The sequence below is a fragment of the Anopheles nili genome, chromosome 3 (genome assembly GCF_943737925.1).
Source record: "Anopheles nili chromosome 3, idAnoNiliSN_F5_01, whole genome shotgun sequence".
NCBI lineage: Eukaryota > Metazoa > Arthropoda > Insecta > Diptera > Culicidae > Anopheles > Anopheles nili.
In genome coordinates this window covers 17,870,779-17,885,470 of record NC_071292.1, presented here as the reverse complement: position 1 = coordinate 17,885,470, position 14,692 = coordinate 17,870,779, and the positions used below count along the sequence as shown (strand labels likewise).

The window sequence follows — 14,692 nt, the reverse complement described above, 5'->3', positions numbered from 1 at the left end:
TGATCAACGCCAAGGTAAATGCCTTGCCTCGTGTCGGCGTCAGCAGCCAATCCGATCGACAGTATTTGGTGGGGAAAATCGATTGGTTTTACGATGCTCAAGTTAACGACTTTTCCAATGACCATGAGGTCACATTTTTATGCGCTGCGTGATTTATCGATCATTAAGTAGGTGGGCAGGAGTAAACAGCTGTTTACATGTTAATTTGTTCACTCATTTAGCATGAAACTCGTTAATATTTAAATGTTCCAACACGTGTTCAAATGAATACTTTAATTGTAAATTAGTGGAAGCATTTATGAAAAGGATGAGGATTAAGATGACAAACGTGTATTTCATGTTTTCCTTGAGCAATTAAATTACAATATATTACTACTATTTCTACCGTTACTACTACTAGTAATACCTCTAATTATCACATACTTTTCGTCTGCTTAGTATACGTAGAATGTTAACGTTTCCTCCCATACAAATAAACTGGAAAAGGAATGCTTTAATTTTTTTTCAATGCAATTGAGCAGTTAAGCAACTTAATCAATATAAAACTTAAGCCAATTTAACGCATACGTATGGAAAATGTTCAAAAACTAAGTAAAATAAATAACATGCATAAGAAGGGCTTATTGCAGGATGAAATATGAACATATATTTGTACATGATTTGTACTTACCTTATCCTGCAATGGACCCTGCGTTTACATGTTATTTATTTTACTTATTTTTTTGTGTAAAAAAATGTCCCTCCAAGAATGTGTTATCACATTCAAATAGCAAATTTGTCTGAAATTAGAAAGACAGAGCCCATAGTGTAACTCAAGTACAAACATTCCGCCAAACAAACTACCAGCGTAATCAGCTGTTTGAGTTTTTGTCAAAAATAAACAATTAGTACAAAATATGTTCGTATATTGTACAAAACCGATATAGCAACGATTGAATAGTTTTCAATAGTAAAAAAGTTTCACCACATCTTTCTCTCAGTTATCTTTACTATGCAAAACGTGGTAAAGTAAATAAAGCTCTCTAAAATTACCAAGCATAACTTACTCTAAAACGACAATGCTATTATAAATATCTTATTATCTTATCTTAACTGATTTTATCGCTGAGTATTAAATATATTTTAATGTTATTTAACTACTGAAATAATATCTAACGGCTAATAAAATTGATTGAAAAGAAACTTCAAAAATCAACAAACGTGTCTGACGTTTGTCGCGTCAAAGGGTACGATCAGCAGTGTATGCGTGTGCGCGCGAGGGATTGTTGTGGTCGGTATGTTTGTTGACGAAGATTTTTTCGTATTGTTCAGTGTAAAATAACATGTAATGCTTGTTTCTATCAATTGCAGTTGCGTGATGTTGAAAGTTTTATAAATTTCGTGAAGTGAAAAGTACAGGTAAAGTAAGTCCCAACATCAAGCATGCATTTTCCATATGGTGGATTACCATGCAATACGAAAAGTAAACGCGATAACAATAGTGATTAAAATGTGCCGCGCTGTATTAAGTGTGCTTTCATGTGCTCTGTAATCATTCCGCGGATGCTGAGATACGTCGCCAACGAAATGCTTCAACCAGTGTCAGACAAAGAAGCAAATTAGGTCGAATGCCTTTGTCCAGCGGTCGTGATCGAATGATAACAAGCACAGTAAACATGCAGAGGTGGATAACAATGTCTACGCTTTATAAAAGCTTGTTGCACATGCCGTAATCAGCGAAATCGTATCCCATCGATAGTCAGCACTTTCACACGTGATACTCCAGCTTGCAAACGACCATCGCCTTCTTCACCATGGAAGCGTTTATGCAGGAATTCTCTATTCCGAAGCATCAAATCCGGGAAACGGAATGTCCAAATCGGTTCGTGCTGTTGGTACACAAATCTTGGCTACGATCCCTTGCCCAGGGTAAGGTGTCGAAAGAGTTTCCTACCTACGGGCTGGCCGATGCCCTGGAGTGGCCTACGGAAAACGAAACGGGACCATGGAGCCGAATTTATGCAGCCGTAAGTATGGGCCACGTGAAACCTGACGGTAGTATACAAAAAAAAACATACCCACAACCCGGTACGCTTCAGATCCCGTGCTTTATCGCGCTTCGGCTTCGGGCAATTTTACTTGCTGTAAATCCGAAGCACCGTTATGGACTATTAGCCCGGTCCTCCAATGCGCTTTCGTAACATAAATTTCCACCTATTGCGTGGGGTTGTTTTCTGTGCGTTTTACGCTTTAATATCATAACAGCCTTGCGTTTACCCCTACCCCCATTATTCAGTCACCCAGAAACAAGCAAAAAAAAAGTAACAAATCATATCATGAACTCGCACGAGCTGTCGCTTCTTTGAACAAGAAAATAGATATGAAATAGTGAAAATTTTCCCTTTATTTTTAGGTGCATAAAAAACAAAACTGCAAAGTAATACCACTGCCGAGGAACAAGCATTTAAACGGAAGTGCGAGCGCCGGAACAAACGATCTGCTGCTATCACCGCTCGGCACTTCCAGTGATGGAGAGGATCCGTTACATTACTCTCAGCTGCTGCAATACGTGTCCACGGCGAACCACAAAAATCTGTGGAAATCAGCGTACCGAAAGTACGCTGCTTCCCGTCCTACCAACATTCCCACCGGATCGCAGCTCCGCAATTCCGTTAGCAGCGCATTTAGCGAACACCGCGACCTGCATTCCAGTGGCAATCACAGTACAAATGGCAAAAAAGGACCAGCCACCGGTGACATCGCCGGATCTGGCAATCACATATCAACGGCATCGCCCACGATGGTAGGGAACCAACCGGCAGCCCTTCCGCACGATGCCGTCTTCCGGGAGGTGCTAGCCCGTGCATTCGGTTGTCCAGTGTTGCAGAACACCGTCGGGAAGGAGGAACTACCAGCAGCACAATCCGCATGCTTCTCACCGGGATCCGACGGCCAACTGAGCAATGCGAATCTCTTCCCAGTACTGGCAACCATCGAAACGGGGGCCACGTTTTACATTCTGTACGATCTGTTTCTGGCGAATAACTTGCTCGATTGTGTCACGTACAGTCCTGCAATAGTGGAGCGATCGTACAACAAACCACTGTTCATCGTCTACCAGATGCTGCAGCTAATGCAAAGCTTTCACGATCGCGGCCTCAACCTGGGCGATGTGAGTCTGAAGGATGTGTACATGACCGAGAACCTTTGGATACGCGTGATGCCCAATCTGGAGGCGAACCTGCTCGAATATGATGAAGAGCTGATGCGGCAGATGGGTGAGCTGAATATCGCGAGTACCGGAGGCCCAGCGGCAGGGTTAATGCGATTAAGCGTGACCAAAGAGCCCGTCATGAACTGTTCGCTTCGAGAGTACTGCGAGTTGTGGTGCCATGGGCACCTGTCGAACTTCGATTATCTAACTATTCTCAATAACATGACTGGCCGACGAGTCGGATGTGCCGAGTATCATCACATCATGCCGTGGGTGACCGATTTCTCATCCCGTTCCGGCCAAGCTTGGCGTGATTTGAAGAAGTCAAAGTTCCGCCTCAACAAAGGTGACGCACAGCTCGATCTCACGTTTCAGGCCGCGGCTGCGCTCGCTGGCCACGGAAGCCATGAGCAAACTGGTGCCTCTCCGGCCGCCATTCCTCACCACGTGTCGGATGTCCTGTCGGAGATCACTTACTACGTGTACATGGCGCGCCGAACACCGAAAGCGGTTCTCTGTAAACACGTCCGCCCGATTTGGGTACCGGCAGAATATCCGGCCACGATCCAGCGGCTGTTCGAATGGACGCCGGATGAGTGCATACCGGAGTTCTTTTCCGATCCGTCCGTGTTCAAGAGCATCCATGAGGATCTTCCCGACCTGGAGATACCGAGCTGGTCGAGTTGTCCGGAGGATTTCGTGCTGAAGCACCGCGAGCTGCTTGAGAGCCAGTACGTGTCCGAACGATTGCACCACTGGATCGATCTCACGTTCGGGTACAAATTGACGGGAGCTGCAGCCGTACGCTCGAAAAACGTTTGTCTCTCTCTGGTCGACAAACATCAGAATCTCTGCCACCGGGGTGTGGTGCAACTTTTCGGTTGTCCTCATCCTCCCCGCCAGTTCCCGACGGCGTGGAACGGCAAAGCACCACCCAGGCTGCAACATCTACAGCACGAAACGAACCGTAGGTTAACCCGCAGCACCGAAGACCTCACCAGGCACGTGCAACCGAGCGATGGACCATTGGCAGCGGTAACGGCGACAGCTGTAATGCACCGGGATCACTCTCCGGCGCCGGTGGCCAGTTCAGCGTCCTATAGACATTCAACGCAAAATCTCCAACAGCAGTACTACGCCCTGAAGTCGTCCGAATCGAGCTTTAACATAAACCAAATGCAACCAAAGTCGCCCGGTTCGATCGTGCTGCCCAAGACGTACAATCCGATAGCACAGCTGGCTGCGGTCGAAAGTCTCGGTACGTTCCGCCGGAAGGTATTCCACTCGGGCGGTGCAAGCGATTCGTCTGCGAAGCAGCTCGACGAGTACGACCTTTGGTGTACAAGGATGGATGCCCGCCCGGCTACGACCGGTGGCAACGCGTTCGTAAATCGTATTTTCAGCGAAACGTACGAACGCACGCTTCATCGGGAACAATCCAGCGTTCCGGTCTCACAATCATCCCACCAGCAGCAAACCAACGTCGCTCGTCAGAATCTCAAACAGCTGCTGCTGCAGCAACGCACCAAGGATCTCAAAGTGCTCGGTTGCTTGGTGGTAGAGCTTTTTCTCGCATCCAAATTACTCCCGCTAGGTAGCTGCCTAAAGCAGGACTTTGATGAGCGGCTTGACGCTTGCACGCGTCTCGTCAACGACGAACCAAAAGCCCTCCCATTATGTCTCCTCCCGGTAGTACGTCAACTTCTCGGGCTAGAGGAAGAGCTGGATCCGTCGGGTGTCACTGATCGGGGTCTACCACCACCTACGCCTCACCAGTACCTGCAACCACTGCTTGCCAACCTTCTCATCCCGTTTCCGGCACACTACCATCGGCTGTATCAGACCGTGCGAGTCCTTCGCGCCTTCGACGAGTGTCTACAGCTGGTCGAACTGCAAACATTCTTCGAATGTGACGGGAAAAGCTGCTCACGGTATGCGGCCCTGGATCGATCACGTATCGAGTACCGGCGGTTGATCGCCGAGTGTAAGGTGAACGCCTGTGTGGCCCTTGTCGATCCGTTACTGCAACCCGCGGGTCACGGGGAACAGTTCTCTTCGGTGGAACTGCTGCTTCCGCACATCATCGAGCTGATTCTGCACGACGATACGTCGATTCCTGCTGCCTGGAATCTGTTCGATGCAATCGCGACCGCGTTGGGTGTGCGGAAGACTCAGATTTGTCTCTTACAGCCCATCCTCGCGCTGTACGATTCGGATGAAATGGACACGACGGTTGGTGCATCGCGGTCTTCTGGTGCAGGGGTTAAAGAAGGACCTGCTTTTGGCAGCGGAAGTATGTTGGGTGTAAGCGATGGCGAACCACCGTCGTACCTCAAATTCACGCCCCGCAATACGTCGTTTAAATCGAAAAAATCGGTCAAGCTGTATCACCACAGCTTTCTGCTGAAGCTGATCGTTCGGTTCGGGTTGCGTTGCTTTCTGGAACACTTTGCCGTACCGCTGGTCGAAGCCGTCGGAGGATACCGGGACGGGGACTTCAATCAGTCCTACCACGTGCACGAACCCGTCTGGCCGTTTGGGGGCGAGTTTCGAAAATCGCGATCATATCGCAGCTTCAAGCTAAACAGCGCCAACACAGTCGATGACGCGTCCACGGGTGTTGAAGCAGATCCGGCGACCCTCTCGAACACGCTCGTTTCCCCTAACTGTTCCGATCGGACGATTTCACCCACGGTAACCGGCCGCGGTGGGTTCAATCCGTTAGACGAAGAGGAACTGTTGGCGGTGGATACACCGGGAGCTGGCCTGACGACGCGGGATTCCGATCAGATGTTCGTTTTCGATGAAGATCCGCAGGCTAAACGACGTTCGACGATCACGCTCGAGGATGACGACGCTGTTGAGAATGCAATGCGCAGTATCATCGATGACGAGGAGCTTGATTTGAAGCTGAACCACTCGCAGGCTGAGGAAGCGTTCGAAGACGCAGACGTTGGATCGGCTGGCCAGCATGGAGACCTAAAATCACCGACTATTCCCATTCCACCGTCATCGTCCTTCCGACGAAGCATCGAGTTTCACTCGATCGGTTGCGAGATTGGCAGCAAAAAGAGCATCGATTCCGGGGAATTTTTGTATAAAACTCCCGTCGATGTCACACTGGGAAGCAAAGATGGTCCCCCTGCTGCGCCATCCCTCGACGGGCGCCGCGATTCATTGGCCGGTGGTGGTTTGCTAAACCGCTCGAAATCGACGGATTCCAACAAAACCCGCTCGAATCGCATCTCGGAGATGAGCTCCGAGAGCATCATTTGGCTATCGCACCGGCTCGGTCCGGTGCTGACCGCTCGCTACCTCTCCCGGAACCTGCTCAAAATGCTCACCCTGTGTTACATCGGTGCGGAAAACCTTTTTCCCAGTTCGGACGGAAACCAACCGAACCGGCTATCATCCCCGACGGCGTCAGGTACCCCGAGCGGTCTGAATCACTTCTCCATAACCGAGGGCGGCGTGGTTGGGGATGAAGCGGCCCTCCGTGTCATCGATTGCCTCACATCGATATCGGCCCTGTTTGGGGAACACTTCATTCTGGTGCAATACCTCCCGCACGTGAGTGAAGTAATTGCACTCTGTCGGAAGCGCATCACACCGACACTCGAGGGTGGCCTCATCAGTGCACTGCAGTTGCTCAAGTGTCTAATACCGTATCTCAACGATTCGACTGTGATGGAGCAGCTTCCGGAAACGTTTCTGCACCAGATCCTGCATCCAGCCGTCCGGTTGCTTGAATCCTCCAAGTACACTATGCCAAGTGGCTTCCTGGCACGATCTGTACTGGCCCGCAAGCTGCTCGACGCCCTGTACGTAATTTCGGTACGCATCGGACGTGAAATGACACGTGAACATATCTGCGTACCGGCGTTGCAGCGCTTCTTCCTAATCTTCGATAAAGCTTACGCACGGCACCAGGAACATTTCTCGCCCGTTGTGGCCGACTCCCAGGGGCAGGTGTCCGAACCACCGTTCGGTAGTTTCACGCCTCCCGGTGCTTTAGGACCGTTGACAACCGGCGATACACACCACGGCCAGGGTGGAACTCGTGCTAAAGCGATGGAAGAGATACGGGACGTTTTTACGCCGAATCTGGCGTATTGTACGTTCCTGCCGTTCCTGAACTATCTCGGCCAGCAGGAGATGAGCCGATGCGTGACCAATTTGCCGCTCATTTTGAACCTCTGCCACGAGCACGAGCAGATGGATTATGGACGGACTGGGGCGGGTGCATCAGGGGGCACTTCCGGATCCACACAGGCTGTGGCAGCGTCCGAGGAGGAACAGCTCGAATCGCTAAACTGCTCCAACAGCTTTGGATCCAATATCATCGGTAACCGGATCGAATCGTCCGCCACAACCGGGCGACTCGAGCACAAGGACCTCCTCGGTCTAGTCACGTACCGACTCGATAACGTGAACAGCTCACGGAACCTCCGCGGCAATTGGCTAGCGTACTGGGAGCATGAAATCGGCCGCTCGGAAAAAGACACCCGGTTGAACCTGAAGCAGATCAAGCTGCAAACGTACACCGGCCACTCGAGCTCGATCAAGGCGGTGCTGGCGCTGGACAACGAGAACAGCTTCATCTCGGCTTCGAAGGACAAAACGGTGAAACTGTGGTCGTTGAGAAGCGAAGGGGACGGTTCGAAAGTGTCCTCGTGTCAGTTCACCTACGCGTACCATCGCAAATCGGTGCATTCGCTGGCATTCCTTGAAGCGCTCCGGTAAGTCCTTCGTACGCCAATCACTTCGATAATTGCAACAACCGCACCTAATGCTAACCTTCTTCTTTGGCTCCGTAGGTTGACGATCTCATGTGATTCCGGTGTGCATTTGTGGGACCCATTCGTCGGGGCTCACATTGGCCAGTTGGACGTGCCCAAGCACTCGCCCGTGTCCGTGGTGAAAACGTTCCCGTCACCGAATTGTCTCGTACTAGCTGGAACTGCCGACAGCTCGGTGAAGCTGATCGATGCGCGCACGTTTAGCTACTGCCACGAGTGGAAGGTGGCCCTTACACCGGCCGGTACGGTGAGAACGATTGCCGTTGCACCCGGTGCCAATTGGGTGGCCGTTGGGCTCACGTCGGGCCACATCGGTGTGCTGGACGCGAGAACGGGCGGTATCATTTCGTCCTGGCGCACCAACGATAACGATCTGCTTCAGTTGCTGGCACCGAATGATGCCCAACTGATCAGCTCAGGGCTCGATCAGATGATTGGCGTGTGGAGTCCTCACACTGGCCACCTACAGTTCCACATGAGGTAGCGTGTCATCTCTCCTTTATGGCCGATGGGACACTTTCAGCAGTTTTTTTTTTGTTTTACTTTCACCGTAGAAATCGTCCCGAACCGGCCCACTGCATGGTGAACAACGGACCGGAGCTAATTGTGGGTACACCGACGAACCGAATCGGTGTGTATAGTGCGATTGCACCGGATTCACCGTACTCGTACACCAAACTTCGCTCGGAAACATTCCGTGGTGTGCTGACCAGCTTCGCCTTGCTTCCACTCAACCGCATGATGCTCGTCGGTGGTGACAATGGTACCATCACCCTACTGTGTTAAAATTTGACCCAAATAGCTGCTTATCAGTAGTGATATTATTACCTATGAATATACTGAGGTGTGATTTTTTTCTTTCTCATTAGTTTTGTTTGTACGAGTGCCCCCTCTGGAGGGTACGAACATTTATGAGTGTGAATATCGTTTGTTAGGGAAACGTGTTTGAAGTAGAAGGTAATAAAATGACAAACTTTCTAAGGATGGTTATAAAGGGGGTTTGTTTTCTTTTCTCCTAGAGGTTGTGAGTAAACCTATCCGTAAGCATTTAATTTATTTTTTACAACCTTTACATGTCTATAACCTTGCGTGCCAAGCGTTTTTTTAGGAAAGTGCACAAAATGCCACGATTCAAGCGATTCTTGCTCATACGTCAGAGCCTCGGTTGCACTGGCTCTAATTCTTAACGTTCTACGTTTGTGATGAATTTTTGGTTTTCTTTGCATTCATTCGTATTTTTATTCGGTCACAAATGCGATAAGTGAGAATAATAGCTGTTCTAAATATTCAAAAATTGCATTTTAAAATGATGCGTTTTTGCCGTAACCCAAAAATGGGTGACATGGCGTTTTGTAAAAATTTACATCACCCACTTTTTGGGTGATGTGGCACTCAAGGTGTTAAATTATTCTGTGTCGATCGGAGGAATACTTTCCAGAATGCAGCTTTCTTTCCATGTTGATTATATCCTGTGAATATCAATATAAAACTCTGCAATATTTTATTTCGTCTTTTTATGGTTAAATAATCCAATTTTCCTTCCATTTTCTACTTATACCAGGGCTCTTGGTGATATACACCGCATTCTTTATTAAGAACATGCACTCTATAGTCGCATATAAACACATACATTTAATGTATTGGGTTTTAAATTTTTATTGATATTGATTTTATTGATTTTTTATTTTTATAAATTATTTTGTTAATATTTTAATCATTTATCATACAAAATTAAAATGAACAAACCTTCAGACGTTATGGATTATTGATTATATATTTGAATTTAACTGACTTGTATTGGTCTAGTTTTTTCGATTATAAATTGTATAGTTCTCCCTGTTTTCATCCACTATGCAATATTTTTCGTAAAGGGATACTCTTTTTTGTTAAATATATACACATCTTTATTAACATAATTCATTTAAAAAATAATTCGTTATTCAACCATGCTGGTATCAACATGCCTCCCCTTTTTCAACTGCCACGTGCAATGGCGGCCCGCCCATTCAGGGGTTGATTCAACCACCCTGAACGAACGAACCCTCGTAAAGAAAAGCCCACACACACTGGCAAAGATTCGAGTCGAGAAGCGAACGCGCGCGTGCGGCTCGATGCGTTGGCTGCCTGGTTGCCCTGGGCAACGTGCGGGATGGCGATTAGAGGAAATCTCAAGCACAACGAAGGGCAACCCGTGTGCTCGCAGGCCTCGTTCATGCGACCCTGGTAGGGTGGTGTTGCTAACTCTCTCTCTCAATTTCTTTTATTATTGCTGTTGTTGTGATCTGCAAACACGCGGACCCCACCACGTGCGTGCTCGACCACGCGTTCATGACGAACGCTTTTTAAAAATGAAACACGGATGAATACCGGCACCCTCGGACGGCCACAGCACGGGCAAAGGGAAGCAAAAACAAAATATGCTACATTTTATGTGTTTTTCTTATGATGCACTTGCTTTAGATTTTTCTTTTCAACGGCACACAAACACGCCCCGGGTGATGTTGAACAAATATGTACCTATTATATTTATCGTTTCGTTTGCTTTGCTGTTCGCTTCGAACGTGGTATTCGACGTTAACAAAAAATAGGACGAGGAAAGAACGTTGCCGGTGTATCGACCGATGTGGCAGCTGAAATTCTCTCTCGTGATCGTTGGCATGGTAGCAGGCGGAATTTTTCCATCGATACGGGTCTCGGATACGCGGGACTGGGATGTTTCACATCTTTTAGCTACCTTTTGGTGTATGTGCGTCTGGTTTTGGTATCGAGATCATGGATATCGTCTCGCGCCCGCTGGTCGATAAAGCTACGTGTGGCATTTCTGTTGAATTTTCATCCCATCGCACATTTGGCGCGAACAGTTAGGAATTTAAATAGTAAAAAAAATTAAATCAAAGTAAGCTTTGAAATTTATCAAACTTATTTATTGAGCAGAAGCATCATAAACAAAGTTGATGAAATAAGTATTGTATATTTGCTATCGTAAACATATTTTACGAGTCATACAAAATCTTTTTATTCTTCAAAATTATTTGCATAAAAACAAGTTCTAAATACCAACCATCCTCATCAATCAACATTCTCTTGTAGCACGGCTTTTTCCCCACATTAATTTAAAACCATGTAAATAAATTTACCAAAAAAGCATCACAACAATGTTCGCCTACTGTGCCGCCCGGAAGAGTCCACAATTGCCACATTTCTAAACCCAACCCGAACACCGGCCGAACCATGGCACTGTCTGGCCGCCTGCGAGCCGGGTAGATTACGATTAAGTACAGTTCAAACTGGCTTCGGTTGCCCGGGGGTGGTTCTCGCCCGCGAACCATTAGAAAGCATTAGACGGAGCAGCTCAACAAACCCGGCTATGAAGCAGGGCCAAATAAATCCACCCGGCTAGAGTAACGCGGGCACTAATCGCCACCCTAACCCGCGCTATATCCGACGCTAAACCGATGACGGGCAACAACGGATCCGCGCTCTGGCTTCCAAAACCCAGCCCGGCTCGGATAATGCACACACGATCCGACATTCTAATGCAACGACCAGCATCGCAGGCACTGAGGAGGTATGCCCGGTCTAGCGCTGCTAACGGTCTAGTGCCTATGTTCGATCGAAGCAACACCGAAGCGTGTGTATGCGCGTGCTCGCGGTTGTGTGAACCGGATTCAAAAATACCAGTCCATCTATCGCTTGAAGCGAAGGCATCTGGTCCCACAAATCGATACGGCGGCGGCTAACAACCGCAACCGTAGCCTGCTGGTAGCGTAAACGAGACGGTATGAAACCGGTCTACAGCCAACCCATACACACACAGGCAGTGGTACCGAGAGCCCGGGGTAACACACGCGTGCGCGCGCTTTTCTAATCGCCGCCTTTCTAAGCAACTCACACTCCGCACGGCACATGAGCGCCTGGCAATGGATTTAGCGAGAAGGTGAGTATGAAAGATAGGGAACGAATAGAAAACGAAACCCCACTCGCTTTGGTGTGCTCGCACGTCTAATGCCGGCCTCCCACTCTTCCCAAAACGCACGCTGTGTTCGCGTTTAACCTCCCCTATCTGCCAGCGTGCTAACGCTAAACGTGCGTTGCTAGGCAACGACCAGTCTGGCGTGTACGTTGGATGAGCAGCACTTGAGATGCTGACGATGGGCTGCACACACAACGGCACGCATACGCCGACTCCACACACAGAGGGGTTGGTGTGTGATGCGTGAGAACCAGCATCTCGGTCCAGTGAATGAGATAAAACTTTTCCCAGGTTTCGATGCGTTGCAGGAGGCTGCAAAAGACGGTTTACTCGCCGGGGCCGGTTTCGTGTTTGGGGTGAACGAACTGGCGAGATCCCGAGTCGGATGGGAGCGAATGGGGTGTGTGGGAAAAAAGGGGGCAAAAAACCCTTCCGTTCCGGTTGCTTCACGCCACGCAGAGAAGTGGTGGGTGGGCGTGTAGCGTGTTTGGTGTGACGCGTGAAGGGAGATGGTTGCGTTTCTGTTTTACGTACATACGAGCGCTGTGAGATTAAAAATGATTTTTTTCCATGTATTTTTTTTTTATTTTAAAACCCCCGTTTCCCAGCGCTTACTAGACATAAAAAATGTTGAAAAAAAACACTCATCTCAAGTATTGCATAAAAATAACCAAGCATAAAGCAACTCACATCGTACGCCGACACCAGCGCACGTTCGTGTGAGTGCATCCCAGCGCGAGCAAACGACGAATGCACCCGTCGAATAACTCGGCCAAAAGACGCACGCCCGTACAGGCTCCAGTACCATCTGTAATTGCATGAAATAGTAGAAAGAGCGCATGTTTCACCGCACAGCCGTGCTTGCGTTAGGAGGAACGGCCCCAGTTTTGGGTGAATCGATTGGTGGCCCACGTGGGCGAGTCGACCAACCGGGGAGTTATGCTGTTTGAAAGAGAAGCACCACCATAGCGAAACACGCGTGGAATGCAGTTGGTTGGGTTGCACAAAAGGTCGCACAATGTTTTCTGTCTTTATTTGGATACATTTCTACACCGATCAGTCAATCCAAAGGAAAAATTGATAAGCGCGGTTGTGATTAAATTTTCGTTTCCATAAGCCACGTGATTGCGAAACATTCTACTGTCTGTGAACATCATTTTTCTTGCTATATTCCTGTTCCACTTGTCGTCATCATTTCCTTCGACAACGTATGCTCGTGCTTTTCACTTTTGCTACAACCCAATCTCATCGCGTTTACTCCCCACCCTGGTGAGGTGAACGGCATCCACTGTTGTGCCTTTCTTTTCTCACCCTCTCCCCCCTCCTACCACCCCCCCCCCCCCCGTTCCACGCCCACAAAACCGACGAGTTCACTCGAGTGTACTCCCCACGTTGCCGTAACCGCCGAAAAGCATGCGAGCCTGGTCGCAACGGCGCTTACTATTTAACAATTACACAAGTCGTCTTTACTCACAAAACACTCCCACCCGGAGGAGCTAGGCTAGCCACTAAGAACCGAGAACGGTTGTGCTGCTTCTTGCCAATCGCCCCATCGCCAATGGGAATGGCCACGCGTGCGAGTGTGACTGTTGCGATGGCGCGTTGATGCAGCCTCGCGCTCGAGCACGGAACGAAAGAAAAAAACAAGGTATCCCCCCATTTTTCCACGCCCGGCAGCAAATCTGAGCGCTGGGTAGTGGCGGTTGGATTAAAAAATGAAACCGTCTTCGGGCGCGCGCCAACCGTTTTGCTCCACGTGGTCGGTCGGAGTTGGAGACATGTCTGCCTAATGGCACCGCTAGCCAAGCAATGTGTCACGTGCCTGTGTGGCGCTGCGTTGCCTGGGCTCGCGTGCACGTTGGCGCGAGTGAAAGCGCCTTCCGAGGTGGAAACGATCTGTTGTCGGGGTCGTCGTCGTCGTCGTCGTACGAGAGGGCTGGCTGGCACGTGGGAAGTAGACCCGTGGGACGTGGGCCTGTTGCCGCGGGGCAGAGACGGTCTCGCTGTTTGCCCGCTTTCACTTCAATTTTTGTCGCCTTGGTGTCACTTGAGCGGATCGTGCTCCACCATCGCCTAGGCGCCTGTTATCGTTGGGGACACTTTTCTCTCTTCTTTTGACGTTTGTGAGGTGTGTGTGTGGACCTTTTCAATGCGTAATGACGCAACCCCACCGGAGCTGTTTGGTGCCAACTAGAGGACGGCCTACTAGATTGCACCCCATGTCTAAAAACACCCTGACTCCATGCAACTGGTCCAGTTCGGTGACAATTTGCCAATGACATTTTGCCGGTTGTTTTGCCTGCCGTGACATTATGGGGCTGCTTGCTTACATGGCTGTGCTGGTCGCAATGTTAGAAATAAGAGTTTCCGTGTGATTTATAGCTGTACCGTCAACAAAACGTTACATCAACCAGGAGGACAGGAGAACTTCGCCGCGCCACGGTCTGGCTTCCATATTGTGGACCCGGTGGGTGGTAGAACGGAGTGGGTCGACACACTGAAGCGTGACGTTTTGCCATTCCACTTCACCTCACGTCCTAATGCTATGGTTCCGACAAACGTAGTTGATAGCAATGTTAGCAGCATGCCAGCGATGCTTCGATTTCTTTCCCGCGTGTTGTTACTATAGGTACTTTTCTTTCTAGCTTGGGCTATCGCGCTGAACCACTACGGTACAGTGTGCGTAAAATTTTATCAACAGCTTCAATGTATCATGCGATCAGACAG

At 49.0% G+C, this 14,692-nt stretch overlaps 1 protein-coding gene across 1 annotated transcript; it reads left to right on the top strand.

The window, feature by feature from the left end:
• The first annotated feature begins 1,793 nt into the window (after nt 1-1,793).
• On the top strand, nt 1,794-8,967 carry LOC128725909 (WD repeat-containing protein 81). Its single transcript, XM_053819682.1, has 4 exons — nt 1,794-2,006; nt 2,393-7,932; nt 8,011-8,472; nt 8,547-8,967. The coding sequence occupies exons 1-4, from the start codon at nt 1,794-1,796 to the stop codon at nt 8,776-8,778; spliced, it is 6,447 nt and encodes a 2,148-aa protein (XP_053675657.1). The 3' UTR covers nt 8,779-8,967.
• The last annotated feature ends 5,725 nt before the right edge of the window (nt 8,968-14,692 follow it).

Coding starts and splice junctions, on each gene's coding strand:
- LOC128725909 (XM_053819682.1), top strand. CDS start 1,794: ATGGAAGCGTTTATGCAGGAATTCTCTATTCCGAAGCATCAAATCCGG. Junction 2,007..2,392: donor GGAGCCGAATTTATGCAGCC/GTAAGTATGGGC, acceptor CTTTATTTTTAG/GTGCATAAAAAACAAAACTG. Junction 8,473..8,546: donor CACCTACAGTTCCACATGAG/GTAGCGTGTCAT, acceptor CTTTCACCGTAG/AAATCGTCCCGAACCGGCCC.